A 17,434-nucleotide genomic window follows, 5' to 3' on the forward strand; every position below is an offset into this window, starting at 1 on the left:
CATGTCTAGATGTCCCTGATGTAGGAAGAATAACAGCCTACCCCATACAAAGCATGCAAGTCTAGATGTCCCTGATGTAGGAAGAATAAAAGCCTACCCCATACATAGCATGCAAGTTTAGATGTCCCTGATGCAGGAAGAATAAAAGCCTACTCCATACAAAGCATGCAAGTCTAGATGTCCCTGATGTAGGAAGAATAACAGCCTACCCCAACATAGCATGCATGTCTAGATGTCCCTGATGTAGGAAGAATAACAGCCTACCCCATATAAAGCATGCAAGTCTAGATGTCCCTGACGTAGGAAGAATAACAGTCTACCCCAACATAGCATGCATGTCTAGATGTCCCTGATGCAGGAAGAATAACAGCCTACCCCATACAAAGCATGCAAGTCTAGATGTCCCTGATGCAGGAAGAATAACAGTCTACCCCAACATAGCATGCAAGTCTAGATGTCCCTGATGTAGGGAGAATAACAGCCTACCCCAACATAGCATGCATGTCTAGATGTCCCTGATGTAGGAAGAATAACAGCCTACCCCATACAAAGCATGCAAGTCTAGATGTCCCTGATGTAGGAAGAATAAAAGCCTACCCCATACATAGCATGCAAGTTTAGATGTCCCTGATGCAGGAAGAATAAAAGCCTACTCCATACAAAGCATGCAAGTCTAGATGTCCCTGATGTAGGAAGAATAACAGCCTACCCCAACATAGCATGCATGTCTAGATGTCCCTGATGTAGGAAGAATAACAGCCTACCCCATACAAAGCATGCAAGTCTAGATGTCCCTGATGTAGGAAAAATAATAGTCTACCCCATAAATAGCAAACATGTCCAGATGTCAATGACGTGGGAAATATAATGCTCTGTCTCTGATATAAACATTAAGCAATATAAGAAACCTGCAGCATCCATCAGTTGTTCAAAACTTGCTCTTCTACATTCAAATGACCAGTATCAGTTTTTGCTACAGCAAGACAAGTATGCCATTAAAGATTAAAAACTGCAAGAAATGTGCAATCTCTAAAACTATCACAATAAACCAGAGATTTATAACTCACCAGAATGTTATCAGGTTTAATATCAGCATGTAGAATACTGCAGCGCTTTAACAATTTGAGGGCCATAAAAAGCTGCTGACTGTAGCTCCGTACAGCTTTAATGTGCAGCCCAATGTCCTTTCCATATTTCTTCAAGACCTCCCGGAGATTCATACTGCCAAGAATGAGATATAAAAGCCTTAGTGTTGTTATTTACAGTCATGGTTTTGCAACAATAATAAAATTTTTAAAAGGTATGTCACACTTCCATAGGTAACTAAGATACCACCCATCTTCAAACCTGCCTGACAGGTACTTGCACGTATTTATCTTTATATGCAACAGATTTGCTTCTACATTCCAATCCTCCCATACCTTCAAGTCTAGAACAGCCCTAAACTGCATTCCCTCCCAAATTTGCTCTCCCTTTTTTTTAACACACTAGCAGGGATCCATAGCTACTGACATGATTTACCTATCAAACTGCAGTATTGAGAGACGAGTGTGATATAACACACCAAAGTAAGGTAGGAATGATCAGAATTAGTGAAATACTGTTTTCAAAGGAAATAAATAAATAATAACAATCTTCATGTTTTTTCTTGCAATCGATATTGTTATAAGTACAATGGTTTGATTTTCGTCAATGAATCTACAATGGTACTGTGCTATATCTGGAATCATGCTATAATGTGTTATAAATGAGGGAGACTCATTATATGATGATAAGCTTATTTTCTATATAGTTTATAATAAAACCAACCCTGATTGTATAATCTAACTTTAGTTTCTGTGAAATCCTGTATGGTAGACTAAAAATAGTATTAATTACACTTGCATCAGTTAAGGTTTATAAAATGAAAGGAAAGTTCTGTAGCAAATTATATTTCTTAATGAATACTTGCCTGATCATATTAAGATTATGAATATAAGCCTGCTAAGTCCCAAATCAAGAATTAAAATTGACAAAGAACAATAACTCTTGCATATTACCTCCCTTTGCCACTGTTTGGTGTTGGCAGTTTTTAGTACAAATGATGATGTTTTCATAGTGGAGTGGTTTGGGAGGGTCTTGAAGTAATGTGATCAGGTAAGTTTTGTTAGAGAACTATATTTACTTGAAAATTTTGCTGTCCTTGCTCACATTAACATTAGGAGAATAGGTAATAGAAGGGAATGATGAACATCTTACAGATACCTTGTGTTTAGGCAAGAAAGATTGCATTCCTATGTGAACAATAACACACTCTACTACTTACAGTGGCACAGCCTATGGTAACATGACCAGTGACTGATCTATCAGGTTAAGAAGCTGATTACTGAAATCTTCTTACCATCAAACTTTACTGGTGAATCCAGCAAAGCTAAGACACTGCATTGGTATAATTGGGTCTCGTGGTCATCTTGTCTGCCACCACAAGACCCACCAGACACAGGTTTGTCTCTGTGGAACTAAATTAATTCCTGAGATAAAAACTTCAGAATGTTGAGATTACATGCTAGCCAACAGCTTCTTTGATGTCCCAGACTGAAACATGAATCTAGCAGAGATCGCTCTAATCTCATGAGCTGAAATCCTAATGAGGTGACTCTGATAATATTTTGAGACGTCAGAGCTTGCTAAGCATATAACCCACTGCTTTCATGGAAAGAGTAATTTGTGGCTGTCACAAATTGTCTCTGTGTGCTTCAAGTATTGCTTAAGGGAATAGAGAGGATCTTGCATGGCCGCTGTTCTAGACTTATCTACAGATGAGAGGGAGCATATGATGATTCACTGATTTCCCATTGATGATAATAAGTTCTTGGCTACAAAGCCGGCTTGTGTCATGAGGATAACCAAACCATCCTATATGAACTGAATTTAATTCAGGTTAACTGAAAGAGCACGTAACTCGCTCACCCTACTAGTATGCCAAGGTTAAAGTTATCAAGAAATAGATTTTGTATGATAACAAATTCAGTGAGGTCTGGACTAACAGCTTGAATTTCTCTGATATGAGCCATATTAAAACCCAGGATAGATTCCATTTTGAAATAGGGTGAGAGAATCTGGCCTATTCAAATCAAAATTAGCCATGATGCCTAAATATATATCATGAAACAGTAGCCCATGATGGTAACTGGTGTGAATGTTTTCTCCTCAAGGGAGCCAGAGGGAAAAAAAGCTTGCTGAGGGATTGAGGCAAAGGAATGATGTTACTTACTCAATACTAGTCCCTGAAAACATTTTCCCTCATAAGCCTTCAGTGTGGAGGGCCTTCTTGCTCTCAAGAGTCTCTCTACAATCAAAAGTCTAAATTCTTTCTCATGCAAGGCTGTACTGACAAGAGCCACATCCAAAGCTCAAGCTTCTGGGTCTGGAACTGGCGAGACACAGGTGGGAAACTTGTGGTTCCACCTTGTCAAAAAAGGTCAATCATCACTCTACCCCAAAGTTAAAAAATCTGATGAAATACCAATAGATCAAGGGACCTTCCACAAAGTTAACTTGACCCTTTCCCGGGAGACATCAAGCAGAACATTTTGTCTGCTGGGAATGTGTCTGATTTGTATACTGAAGTTGGCAGCACCAATGAAGAAAGGGACTGTTTGGTAATGAACAACCATGAGAGAATCCATGAGATTGTCGTTTTGTACAAAGTCCACTACCCATTTGCTAATGAGTAACATTATCACCCACTGAAGAGTGTCATACCTCTCCCAATCTGACAGCACATCTATTATTGGAGGAGAGAAAGAAAGAGAAGGGAGTTGGACAAATGAAATTCAAAGCTACTCCAAAATGACATGGATCACCCATTTGTTTTGCAGAAAGAGATTGATCTAACACAATCAGAACTACATGAGTCTGGTGTCCACCAGCAGACTGCGGGCATTAGGGTGCTAATCATCAGTAGGAGACCAGAGGCTTTTGGGGGTGGAGAAACTTGGTTTCTTATCTCCCCTGTAAGGGTGCCTCCTAGACTGGTTCAGCTGATGACTGCTGGAAAAAGATTCTGAATGGTACTTGGAACATAAACATCCATATTGCTTGGTTAAACAAGGTTACAGGTGGAGCAGAAAGTTGGAGAGATAATTCTTGAGCTGCCTGCCTCCAAACTTCTTCCTTCTATTTTGCCCTTAAACAACAATGGTGAGTCAAACAATGTCATCCTTAAAGCTAGAGTGTGATGCAAATTTCGTGATGTGGTACATGATGCAGTTTTAGAGATGTAGTACACAAATATGAATTTTTAGTGGTGAAAGGCAACCATATGAACTGTACTGTAAAACCTAGCGTATACAGCTGTCTGGAGTATAACAAATGCGTTTTCTAAGGATTTCATTAAATTGGGGTCATTAGTTCTGTCATTCTAAATAATTTCAACAGATCTCAGTTTCTGGCTGAATATGATTCTGCATATAACAAACTATTTTATCATGACTTTCACAGTATCTCCCATTTCAAATGCCTTGCATGCATCCTATGTTTCATATTTGCCATGACATTTTTATTGTGGTTTCTCTTTAATGCATTATAAGGGATCACTACACCACTATAAATTATCTGTAGATAAAAAGGGAAGATGAACATAACAAATGAAATACCCTCACCTGAGAGATTCAAAGACAAGACACAGATGATTTCTGTGGAAGAAATGCCTAAATAATCTCACACAATGGAATCGGTCATCTGGGTCAGCATCATTCAACTTTCGCAGAAATTCCAACTCCTTCAGTCCTGTCTTGTGCCTGAAAAGTTCAAGTTTAAAGAGTGGTAAGAACTGTATTTTACACTGATTGTGCAACAAGTTATTGTAACTGATACAAATGCATTCTCAACATCTCATATGTCAGCATAATGTGGTCTTTCATGGTGACAGATACTTGAAAATATGGAGGAACGCACTAACCCTGAATAGGTAACCACCAATACATGCAGATGCTAGAGCAAATGGTAGAACATAGAACTGCAAGTGTGCAAAGTGAGGATGCTACCATACCCTAACCAATCGCCCTTTTTCTGATCCAACATGTTTTAAAATTTATAAAAGATCCCTCTCCTCTAATTTATTTTTCAGTCATATAACATCACTAACTCACACTGATAAGGCCCATTTCACTTAACACCTGTAACCATTTTTGTACTAGTCCATTAACCAATTCTCTTCATTATTATAATGAAATCAGGGGGTTTTGAAACTGAAGAAACCAGTCTGTCTTTTTTTTATAGAAATATGCCATATATACTGCTGCTATAAATAGAATAAAACAACAGTACATGAAAGTCTGCATGGACAAATGTATATGCTGCAGTCTTCTTTTTTTAGAATATTCTCAAAATTTATATTATGTGTAAGGTTAAAGAGCTGACAATTTAAATGACAAGCACATCCTTTTATTACTTGTTTTTTAATGTAACAAAAAGTGTAATGGATATAATGTTGACTGTAAGAAATAATTAGATGAAACAAAGCATAATGATGATGCTAAAAAGCATAATGACTGGCAGTTATGGATTATCAAAGAATTTGCCAGTTTTGTGCAGGTCTCCATAAGACATCTTCACCTGAATGTTTTCCTCTTAACAATTTATTTGAGTAGCAGCTCAAACCATTACAGCAATATGGGCTTGACAAAAAATCAACTTAAGCTGTTGGAGTGCACTTTGCCACTACAGAAATACGGGCATGACACAAAAAAAATCTTACGTTAATACAAGAAGATTAATTTGTCACTACAGCACCATGGGTGTGATCGAAATTCAACTTAAGCCGATAGAAAAGGGAGCTCAATTTGCCTCTATAGCAACAAGGAATTGACAGAAAATATACTTAAGTCAATACAAGAGAGAGTTTTGAAAAATATACTCTCAGTGATAAAGCTAGCTGCACCTATTAATAAAGCTGATAAGCAATACAACCATGAAGACTTATGTCCCTGAAAGCAACGTTACAAGTAAAAAAATATTTTAAATAGAACAAATCTTTGAATATGTAACTGAACGTGACCAAAGGGTATATCAATAATCTCAATTCTTTTTAAGGTTATTATGTAATGCTTACAATATTGTAAGAATTCATTCTGAAGCATCTTCATTTTTAATGCAAAAATAACATTGACTATTCATCAACAGAAATACCCCAATATTTTCAAAAGTGATATTAAAGAAATATTCAAGTCTTTGGCAAATATTGCAGACATAATCTGAAGCAGATCGTCTTGACATATGTAGAAATAATTATACTTACATCAATTCATTATTCCTAATAATCTTAATAGCAGCCTCCTGTGCACCCCTGGCAGCATCTCTGGCACGCACAACATTGCTGAACACTCCCTGTCCTGTGTAGCCATACACTTGATAACGTTTATCCAGTATCTCCCCTATTCTAACCCCTGGAATAAAAATACAGCTTGCTGAGCACATCATCAAATACAAAATATCACTCACCTGGCATAAATTTGTCTAAAAGACCAAACTAATAAGGCAGGTAGGTGCCGTGGGTTGAAAGACACTTATGTCATGGTAATGTTCAATTATAATTACCTGATATAAATTGGTGGAATCTGACATTGGTTAACTGTATTTCTATTTTGAATATGTTCAGATGGACAAAATGGGGCATCTGGCATATTTTGTATTAATGTGAAAGTGTTCATGCAATGACTGTGTTTCTACGCGGAGTAACTTTACATGGATAAGATGGGGTCTCTGGCATATTTTCTATTAATGTGAAAGTGTTCATGCAATGCCTGTGTTTCTTCGATGAGTAATTTTAGATGGACAAGATGGGGTATCTGGCATATTTTCTATTAATGTGAAAGCATTCATGCTATTATTCAATTTAACACACATGGTAGGAAAGTCTGGGATAGAATGCTACTGCTATTTTCTGTTACTTGACTGTATCAGTGATGTTAGCTGCACTTGATGACAGGCATGTATCATTTATAGACTTTCCACCTGGTTGCTATGGAGGTCACCTTGTTGCTATGGAGGCTACACTAATGCTAGGGTAGCAATCCCAAAGACAACTTTAACAGAGCACATCCTAAGAAACATTGATACCAAGTCTATCAAAATCCAAAAGTCCATTTCTTACATAGTGCAAAATGGGTTTCCATGTTTTCTAAGCCACACCATTGCCTGGGAAGCCCAACACTTATTTTAATAAAATACATCCTAACAAAAACAATAATACAAATTCTGATCAAAATAGGCTCAGCCATTCTAAACGGGAGGTTGAAAATAAAAATGTGACCTAGACTATTGCTTACAGAGCTGCCCTGAACACACTTTTGATTGTGTATGTTGCAAGAAAAAGTCCAGCAAAGTCTCATTAAAACTGACAGAGCTGTACAATTCTGGAGCAGATGTTGAAAACAGGGAAATCATACTAAATCACAATTCTGATCCAGCCTGGTGACACAAGCTCCATTACCACATGAAAAAATACTCTATCTGCTACAAAAAAATATAGAATTTCAAAGGGGTGAGATTTATATCTATATTTATCCGTTGACTGTAATCATAATCAGGTCATATGGTCTACATAAATAGCCAGCTCCAGTTACAATACCATAAATTATTTAAAAAATCATATATTAACAAATGAATTAACTTCTCACTGTCAGAACAGTTGGCGTGCAAACAGAAACTATCTTTTTTCAAGAAAATATACTGCTCCCTTGATAACTCATGCCTGGATAGCTCAAGAACCCATTTATAATGCAGGGTAGGCATGGATCCCATTTTGTTCTAGAAAATGCCAAAAGAATTTACCCTTAGTTGTTGAACATGAAGAAAGTCACAATCAGAATTGCTAACAAAACCCTGATAAACTGCTTGTTTTATCATCAAAAATGGTGGTTGTGTCTGGAAATTTGAATCAACATCATGAAATTCTCATAAGACACCTGTATTTTTTTATATTTTCTTTACAAAAAATTCTCAATAAACTGTAAATAAGAACCTTTAATAAAAGTTTGGTCAGTGAAAATGTTATTAATGCCTATCAGTGACAACATTTTAAGATTACAATAGCAATAACATAACTATTGCAGGTGAAATTTGTTGTTGTACAGTAGTCCCCCTCCTGAACGGCCCCCCCGACCAGCGGCCACCTGCTCCTTACGGTCAGAATCCGTTGGCACAGACGAGTTTGTGTTAAAAAATACCCCTCATGAAAGGCCACCTGGCTAACGCGACCAGCGGCCAGCATATTAGTGCAATAATATCAAATTTACCCCACACAAGCGGCCACATTTTATTTTAATATGTATCCAGAACCAATATTTTACTCATAACGTGTGTTAAGTAATCCAATTTCTGTTTCCCGATGCCAGGTTTTCGTTAATGAAAGAAATGCTGACTAAAGTACATGTACCACTAAGGTATATTTACGCCTCACGAGAAGACACATTTATTCCATAAAGTCCAGAAAGACTCAAATTTTAATCCATACAAAAGGGTAAGTACATGCAATCCAATTAGCCTTACTGCTGTGTTATCATAAGATGTCCAGTTTAGTCACTCTGATAATTGTTAAGATTACAATTATTGAACAATAGTAACAGCTGAGAAGTGGCAGTATCGATGTACAATACCCAAGTCAGCAGGAAAATGGTTTAATAGCCTTTATGGCTTCCCTTAGTAAGATGTTGAGCTTGTTCACTTTGATAATTAGTGGCTATTACTACTGACAATAATTGTCAAAATCACAAATCCTAATGGCCGCGAGGTCAAATCTGCTTGATGTTAATGGTACACATCGAAGCCATTTTGGCTTCTCTCACTTAGTGTAAAGAAATGTATAAAAACAATAGGGTACCAGACTGCAACTAACGCATCACGTGACAAGATCACTTCCTTTAAAAACACATGGCAATTTGTTTAGATGCAAAAAAAAATGTTTAATCAGTATTGTAGTTGGCAACATGAATAACTTACTGCAAAAAGATCAACATGTCATCGAGGAAAAGAAAAATTCTCAGCTTAGAAGAGAAAGTGAAGTAATTCAACTGACCGAGTGGCGGTTGTCGAGGAGCCTTGTAGAAAACTAATGTCAGAAAGACTCAGATAAACAATATCGTGAAAGATAAGGAAACAATTCTGCAGAAGTGGGAGGGTGAAAAATACAGAGAAAGGAAGATTGTTTGAGCCAGGAGATGTTTGTATCCTGATTTGAATGACAAGAAAAAGCAACAATTCTGTCAGTTGAATTGGGATATGATGACTTTACCGCAAGTAACGGATGGTTGCACAGATTTCAAGTGCGACACAATATTAAGTGTCCTTAGTGGAGAATCAGCTGATGTTAATGAATTTGTCGAAGACTGGAACGAAAGACTAAACGATATATGCTGGGGATATGACAGCAAGGATATTTTTAATTGTGACGAGACTGGTTTGTTTTTTAGACTGTTACCAACAAAGTGACAGATGATGTGATCTGTAACATAATTATAAAGACAGTTTTAAAACTAATATCAATGGTTATTCATAACATTCTTTTGAAAATGATGAAACAGTTTGTTTTACATTTATTTCACAACATGCATGTGATTTTTAAATGAAAATATTAAATGTTTTAGAATTAAATGTACTTGTGACTTTCTTCATACGTATTTACTATTCGCATTTGTCATCCTCCTCTAGAAAGGCCACCCTCATTATAAGGCCACTTCCCTGCTGCAATAAGGGTGGCCTTATAAGAGGGGGACTATTGTATATTTAAATTTGGTTTCATTGTAATAATCATAAATGCCATATTCCCTCTTGTATTCAAATAAGAAATATGTCAATTTACCATCATAGTTCATTATGGAGAAGCAAGTTCCAAAGTTTGTGGTGAACATACACTCAGAGATTTGCTCCAGGATAAGCATAAGTTTTACTATTACTTGCAATGAAATTATGGCAATAATATTTCAGTAATAACACAATTTTAAAAAATCAAGTTTAAATGTTTAATGCTGTCTTCATGAAACAAATGTCTCTACTTTTTGAACAAAAGTAATCTGGTCTTGTTGTGCAAAATGCAGTGATGTTATACACAATGTACACACTAAGGCACACATGGATGTGTTGTGCTGAAACCTCTTGGAACTGTTTTTCATTATCTTTCAGTTTGGTTATCATGAAAATAAAGGTAAAATTTTTATACAGAAAATCAAACAGTTCATTAGCTAAAGCTGTTTATCAACAAGTATTCCCAATGTGATTATAAAACAAATATTCAGCCATTAAACAGCACCGCTACCCCCCTCCCAAACGTCTTCTTGATGTCTAGCTAGAACAGCATTCTTCAGAGGTCCCTAGAATGCATGGGGCTCATTACAATTGTAATCGTAACTGACTGTATGATTTTATGATTACAGATCTCAGGCCACATTACTTAGTTGTCTTTAAAAATCAAGATCAGAAGCAATATTAAACTGTCCTTGTAAAACAACATTATGTCCCAAAAAAAACTATCTTTTAAATCAACTATCTATGAGGAAAAATTTACTCTTGTAAAACAACAATATATGGGGAAAAACTATCTTATAAAACAACTATCTATTGGGAAAAATAACTATCTATTGGGAAAAACAACTATCCTGTAAAACAACTATCTACAGGGGAAAAAATTACCATTTTGTAAAACAACTTTATGGCAAAAACAACTATCTATGGGGAAAAGAAATGTACCTTGTAAAATTTACAACTTTCTATGGAGGAAAAAACTTTTCTATAAAACAATTGTATATGGGGGAAAAACATCCATCCTGTATAAATACTGTCTATGGGGAAAACACAACTATCTTGTAAAACAAAAATAACAATAAGGAAAAAATAACAATTATCAAGTACAAGCACCAAGCACCATTTATGGGTAAACGAGTTCTGATTAGAACAAAGTAGGAAGTCTTACTGTAATATCCTTCTGCATCATCCCAGTTGTCTAAAAGGCTTGGGTTTTCACTCCCCCTTGTGGCAAGTCTATTCAGACCTGGACTCTGAAAACCAAATGACTTCAAATATAAAAATAATTCAAGGAGTCTAAATTTTATACAAGAGATTAAAATTACATGTTACAAGGGAACAAATGTTTAACAACATGTCTATCGTACCATGCTGCTTTCCACTAAAAGGCTGGAAAACTGACAAATATGTGTAGTATGGAGTCAATCATATTTGGTCACTCAATAACATATAATCAAAATCTGCCTAGCAACAGAGATTTAACATAATGGTAGTTCATATGATCAAAAACAAAATAAAAAATGATTTTAGTTTTTACACACAATTAAAACATTCCATGACAATGTTATCATAGAAAGCAGCTTCTTCTTAAAAATAACAATTTTAATGCAGAAAAGACATTGCCAACATTCTTCCTTCCCCACCACAAAATCTTACATTAAAGTCACCATCTATAGGACCTGCATCTTCAGCAAACATGTCAAAGACACGAGGCTTTTTGTTTTCCTTTTCTCCATTCTCCTCCTTAACTTCGTCTTTGGATTCTTTGACTGACACTGAAAAAAAAAACATTTTTGGTCAAACTGTTACTTCCATATTTCTTACCAATTCACAATACCACAGAAGTATGAAATGACCTCACAATTGCAGCCATTCTAAGCTAGATTTTAACCTCATGGAAAGATAAAAGTTGTCTGCCTACATAGATGTAGGTTGTGAGGATGTGACCATATTATTATCACATTGGTACAGTATTATCATAGCAGAAGTTATCTTAAAAATTGGTTTATTCTTTCTTCTTCAAACATGTTACTCTTTCTTAATATCTTTAGTGAACAAGTTCACTGTGGAGAGAGCTAGAACCCCTTATTCTGGGTAAGGGCCCCATCTCTGATTACCTAAAGTATGCAAGGCAGCTTCAAATCTTGAAAATATACCAACTCAAGCACCGACTCCATATGCAGACCAGATACAGCTAACAGAGAAACAAATGTTTCCTCAAAAGATGAAGTGAAAGTTGAGTGTCTGCTGTCAAGCTGCCAAACGACCTGTCAAGGTATCCAGTTGTGATGTATAAAAAGTCCCCACAATGTCAAAACGAGACTTTTTGAGATTAAAGATCTCTGAGGTAAAAGCTTGAGTCAACACTGCCGTAAATCCCATGATATATCAGTTTATGGAACAGTTGTGCTCAAATGCTATGCTTGTGGCTACCTCATTACCCTCATAAACCCAAATGCTATGCTTGTGGCTTCCTCAGTAACCTCATAAGCCCAAAAGCTATGCTTGTGGCTACTTCAGTAACTTTATAAGCCCAAATGCTATGCTTGTGGCTACTTCAGTAACTTTATAAGCCCAAATGCTATGCTTGTGGCTACCTCAGTAACATCATAAGCCCAAATGATATGCTTGTGGCTACCTCAGTAACCTCATAAGCCCAAATGCTATGTTTGTGGCTACCTCAGTAACCTCATAAGCCCAAATGCTATGCTTGTGGCTACCTCAGTAACCTCTTAACAACAAATGCACATTTGCTCTTCAGTTAGTTCTCATACATAAAATTAGTAACCCACTGCATTCAGGATGACAACTACGGCGCTGGATTTACCTTTCCTTCTTTCAATAGCAGAATTAAATGAGATCTTCACACCAGCCTGGTTCATTTCAGGTACTATTTTAAAGTCCCCACAGGGAACTATAAACCCAAAGTGAAGGGTAAAATAAGGAAAGTGGTTTCACACTGATAGCCCATGTGCATGATCCCATTCTTAGATAAGAAAGCACTGCCCATTATGAAAAAAAAATCAAACCATCACAACAAAACTGCTGATAGTTTGGATCAACTGATGTGGCGTGTATCTCACTGATTTTGCTTGCTGTAGCCAGAATGACTAAGAAGCAGGTTTTATAAGACAGATGAGCTAAAAATGCTCCAGACAGTGGTTCAAATAGTGCTTAACCAACCACTTAAACATGAGAGTCCCATTTTGGACACACAGTCAAAGCCTTTGGGTCAACGAAGTTAGTTCTGTACTGGCAATTTGTGACTGTGATGAGGAGAAATCTTACTCATTATTACCACTATTAAAATAAATAGCCATGTAAATCATCAATAAATGAAAAATTGTGTATTTGCATAAATTTTGTCCCTTTTGTTGTTAATTCAACCCAAAGAAAATGAAATCTTCTTTGCCATAGGTGTGACTTTAACTTCAAAAATACATTACACTGTTGGCTGTCAATGATTTTACACTGCAACTTAGATGGTTACCACAAATATATTCATTGCATTATTTTCAAATGGATATTCATCTTACAGTTTCATAATTTTTAATGACTTCAGTCACTGCTTTCACCAACACAGACTAAAGAAAAATTATTGACATAATTTTTTTCTTTTCATAACAAATAAGTGGGCCAAGGAAGATGTACAAGGTCAAAATATGTAGGGCACAGGACAAACATTGCTGGAAACCTGCAATTTCTCTGACAAAGTGCAATTTATTTTGTATAAAATTTTGTAGATTCAATATACCTCTTCATTTGTAATTTCATTGTTATTATCATTTATGCATTTGATTAACATGGAAAAAGACAGCTTTAATGCATAAATATTTCTATTCCATATATGGGGAGGTTATGTGCACATCCATCTTGGTTTAATCTAATTTTTATAATTTTTATTCATGGCTGTAAAATTGCACAGAAAATCTTTAGTTAAATTTTACCTACGTAACCTGAGCATAGTACTACACATAAATAGATGATTAAGTACGTGTAGACAATTATCAATAATAATGCTATTAATAAGACTTAATGGTACATATGCATTAATTTATTAATTTCTCACTGGCTGATGGAGTTTCAATGTTTCTGGAAGAAATTCAGTAACTTCCCATTGGTTAGGCTAGATTACAATTTACATGAAAGGGCAAGTTCGAAGCAAAATGAGTATTATGAGTATTATGATCTGTCAAGTGGTGGGGGCCCCGAGTGGCCGAGTGGTCTAAAGCGCTCTCCATTACGGATCACTGCCATCTCACCTCTGTCTGTGTGGATTCAAGTCTCGGATTCGGCTAATGTGGATATGTGAGAAAGCTTGCCAGTAGCTTTTCGTGGGTCGGTGGTTCTTTCCGGGCTTTTCTGGGTTCTTCCTCCACCATTAATACTGGCCGCCATGTATAGCCTATCGTGTGCTGAAAAATGGCGTTAAACCATACAACAATAACAACAACAACTGTCAAGTGGTGTCTATTGAGAAATATAGTCACAACAAACAGTGTATGCAAAGAGAGAACTCAGCAATCTGTTTCATTCCAATTTTTTTGTCTTTCTTATTTCTTGTGTTCCTGTTGTAAGTTTGCAGACATGTTTTTTGTTGTACTTAGATATTATTCGAGAGGAAAAACATTTGTTTGGACTGTGCAGTGGAAATGTTCATTATCTGGGCTATAATATCCAGTGTTGATAATTTTGATTTCAGGAAGGCAATAAAGAAATGGCTTAGGAAAAAAATGAGGTGGATATTGATAAAGTGTCAGTGACATTGTTCATAAAGACTAAGCAGTATTTTGTATTATCAGTGATATGAAACATTCTTATTCATTCTTGCTATACATTGAACATCCAGTGTATATAATGGTATTGTTATATTTATCAATAATTATTTTTGTGCTTTGAAATGAATAAAAAAACTTTTTTATTGTCATATTTATATTGATTAAAAATAGGGTAAAAATGACATTATGCATATATTTAAGCCCCTGCAGCATGGCATAAAATGGCTCCGATGGCTGAAAAGTGGCTCAAATTTTTTAATTTGGCAAATTTCATGGCACAAAGAAAAACATTTCCAAGGGGGACCCTGATATGTGGTAGAAAATACTGAGCAGCCTACCTCCGTGTCATTCAGGAGGAGCATTACTGCACTACTAAATGGATGCTTCAAATGTCAGCTGGGCACAATAAGAGACAATTTTGGCCATGTCAATGCCCATGAAAATTCCATTTGGGAATAATGTGAGTTAGCATGGGGCTGGATATGCCAAAACTGGACAACACAATGGAGTTACCTTGTTGCAGCAAAAATCTCTTCCATGATGTTTGAATGTGTCGGAGATCATGGAACATTATAGCTTGATTGTGCTAGGAGCTAACTTCTTGCCTTCCAAGTAAAAGAGAAATCAGCTGCTGGAAAATGGGTGTTTTGAATTGTGCGACATTTCTGATGTGACAATAGTCATTAAAAAAACATGCATTCTCCTTGTCAAAGTGGGGAATCTTCAGCTGAAGCTCCAGACACCTTTTCAATCAGAATATTTTTGAAAGGAAAAGTTATAATGGACATGATGGAATAGTGGGGATCTCAACAGCCTGAGTGAAATGGAGGTCGCAATGACTCATCTGGTTATGCCTGTCATTAAATCGAGCAAATCATTGATCCAGGATATTTCATCTTAGTGGGGCAAAAAGAGCAATCTGTGCCCTAATTTCTTAATTATCTTCATAACCAAAACTAATGGTAGGGAAGGTGTATGCCTGTATTACACCCCCCCCCCCCAGCTCAATGAAAGAGCATCTACGGCCCATTTTTCTGGGATGGGGAAAATTGGAAAGAAATGTTGAGCATTGGATAGACAACTCTGTATGAAGCAGTTGTCCTGCCATGATAATGAGTTGGCAAGGTCACTGAGCCAGCCAGGAATATATTAGGCTTGAACATTACATGATTGGGGGGGGGGGTACCCATAAAGGTGTTCCCCTATGATGGTTCACACAGAAATTTCAACTGAAATTTAAGGACATTTTAGGGCCTTATGGTCTGTCAAAACCAAATTAAATCACATAACTTTTACAAATGTGTTTCTTCAAGTTTTTGACACAGCAAAACATATAAATAAGAAGTCTTTCTCTTTTACCACATGAAAACTGGTCAGCAATCTTGTGATCATGATACATAAGCTTGAAAAGCTTTCTATTGTTGCCGCTAGATTTATAAGAATTATGGGTCACAATTGTTTGTATTGTCCACTAAATTTCAATTTTCAGGACATCATTTTTTCCCTAACTGAACCAACAATAGCTTGAATGCTGCTGGAAGAAGTACAAGGGGTGGCTGGTGGAAGGGGTGGGGCTAAAAGCACACAGAGTGAGTTGCTTAAAGTTTCCTTTTTACACTCAGCAATATTGGAGCTTACTGTTCCACTGGCACTGAATAGGAATTTTTCTCACAATGAGGACATTTCTGAAGGTTTGAGGTTCCAGTGCTTTTTGTGCTTCTCACTTCTTGAATATGATTTCAGCCCTTTTTACCATTTTCCCAAGATCTACATTCTCACAACAACATGCACATTATGCCTGGTACCTATCACACTTAACTTCTTAACTTTAGTCAGACAACCACTTTTCATTGAACACACATTTTCCAGGCATGACAAAGCTGAATAATTTTCCTTTATGCATGTCAGTTTCTTTGTTGTTATTTGGAATATTGCTTAGTCTTTTTCCAACTAAATGGAACATCACTCTTCTGCTTATAATTTTTTTTACAGCAACAGTGTTAGGTAATGTATAATATGAGAAGTATGGATATCATGGTAACCATGAAATGCTAGTACTTTGCACATTTCGACAACCTGTGTACATTATTCCTTATTTAAGACCAAAAATTCACTACTTCAAATTTAATTCTTTTGGTGAAGAAGCTCTGACCACGTGAAATTCAAGGGCTTTAAAGGCTACTTCTCAAAATTCAAGGAGTTTTCAAGTCTAGGTAGGATTTAAGGACTTTCAACAGCTACCCATAAAATTCAAGAGCATTTCAAGGCTGTGTGAACCATGTCTACTGTGAGGCAAAGGTCTGATGAGTACTGAATAAAAGTGGAAGTACACCACCACAACCAAACTGTCTGACATTGTCAGGACTAAGGCACTGAGAGTGGTTTTCATTTCCAAGTGGCTGATATAAAGAGCCTCATCTTGAAGAATCCATATGCTGATGACCATTGCAAGTGTGCTCTCAAACCTGACAAACTGGCATTGTAAAATGTCCATCCCCAAACTGAGTAGGATAAGAAGCTGTAAGATATACTTCCTTGCCTAAACAACATCTTCCTAGATGCTTTCTCCAACACATGAACTATACACATTTGATGTTTGGGAGAACGATGCTAAGTTAAGATGTGTTAAGAGTTTCCATACCTAGACAAACTGTTGATAACGTCCAACTTCTATGCATTTATTATCCACCCTGAACGGCAAATGAGGGAAGTATGGTGGTACATGCAGAGAACCAAATACCATACTTGCTGAATGTTTTTATAGTACGTCATCCAGGAATGCCACCTACTCCATGGATAACATCCTGAACTTGCATATGACATGGTCTGATATCTTATTGAATGCCCTACTTCAACATCTTGGCTGAAGCCTTCTT

General features: G+C 36.5%; 1 protein-coding gene across 9 annotated transcripts in view; it reads right to left on the minus strand.

The window, feature by feature from the left end:
- Positions 1-17,434, minus strand: part of LOC149787270 (uncharacterized) — a 72,750-nt gene that overhangs the window by 28,556 nt on the left and 26,760 nt on the right. For all 9 annotated transcript variants that reach the window (XM_089977770.1, XM_089977772.1, XM_089977774.1 and 6 more), the window contains exons 7-11: positions 11,437-11,555; positions 10,949-11,033; positions 6,281-6,428; positions 4,644-4,781; positions 1,068-1,221 (exon numbers count right to left, since the gene is read on the minus strand). In XM_089977770.1, the coding sequence (XP_089833896.1) occupies positions 1,068-1,221; positions 4,644-4,781; positions 6,281-6,428; positions 10,949-11,033; positions 11,437-11,555 (644 nt within the window). The remainder of the gene's footprint in view (positions 1-1,067; positions 1,222-4,643; positions 4,782-6,280; positions 6,429-10,948; positions 11,034-11,436; positions 11,556-17,434) is intronic.

Source organism: Sinohyriopsis cumingii, chromosome 12, assembly GCF_028554795.1.
Source record: "Sinohyriopsis cumingii isolate HCF-2022 chromosome 12, ASM2855479v2, whole genome shotgun sequence".
In the NCBI taxonomy this organism is placed as follows: Eukaryota; Metazoa; Mollusca; class Bivalvia; order Unionida; family Unionidae; genus Sinohyriopsis; species Sinohyriopsis cumingii.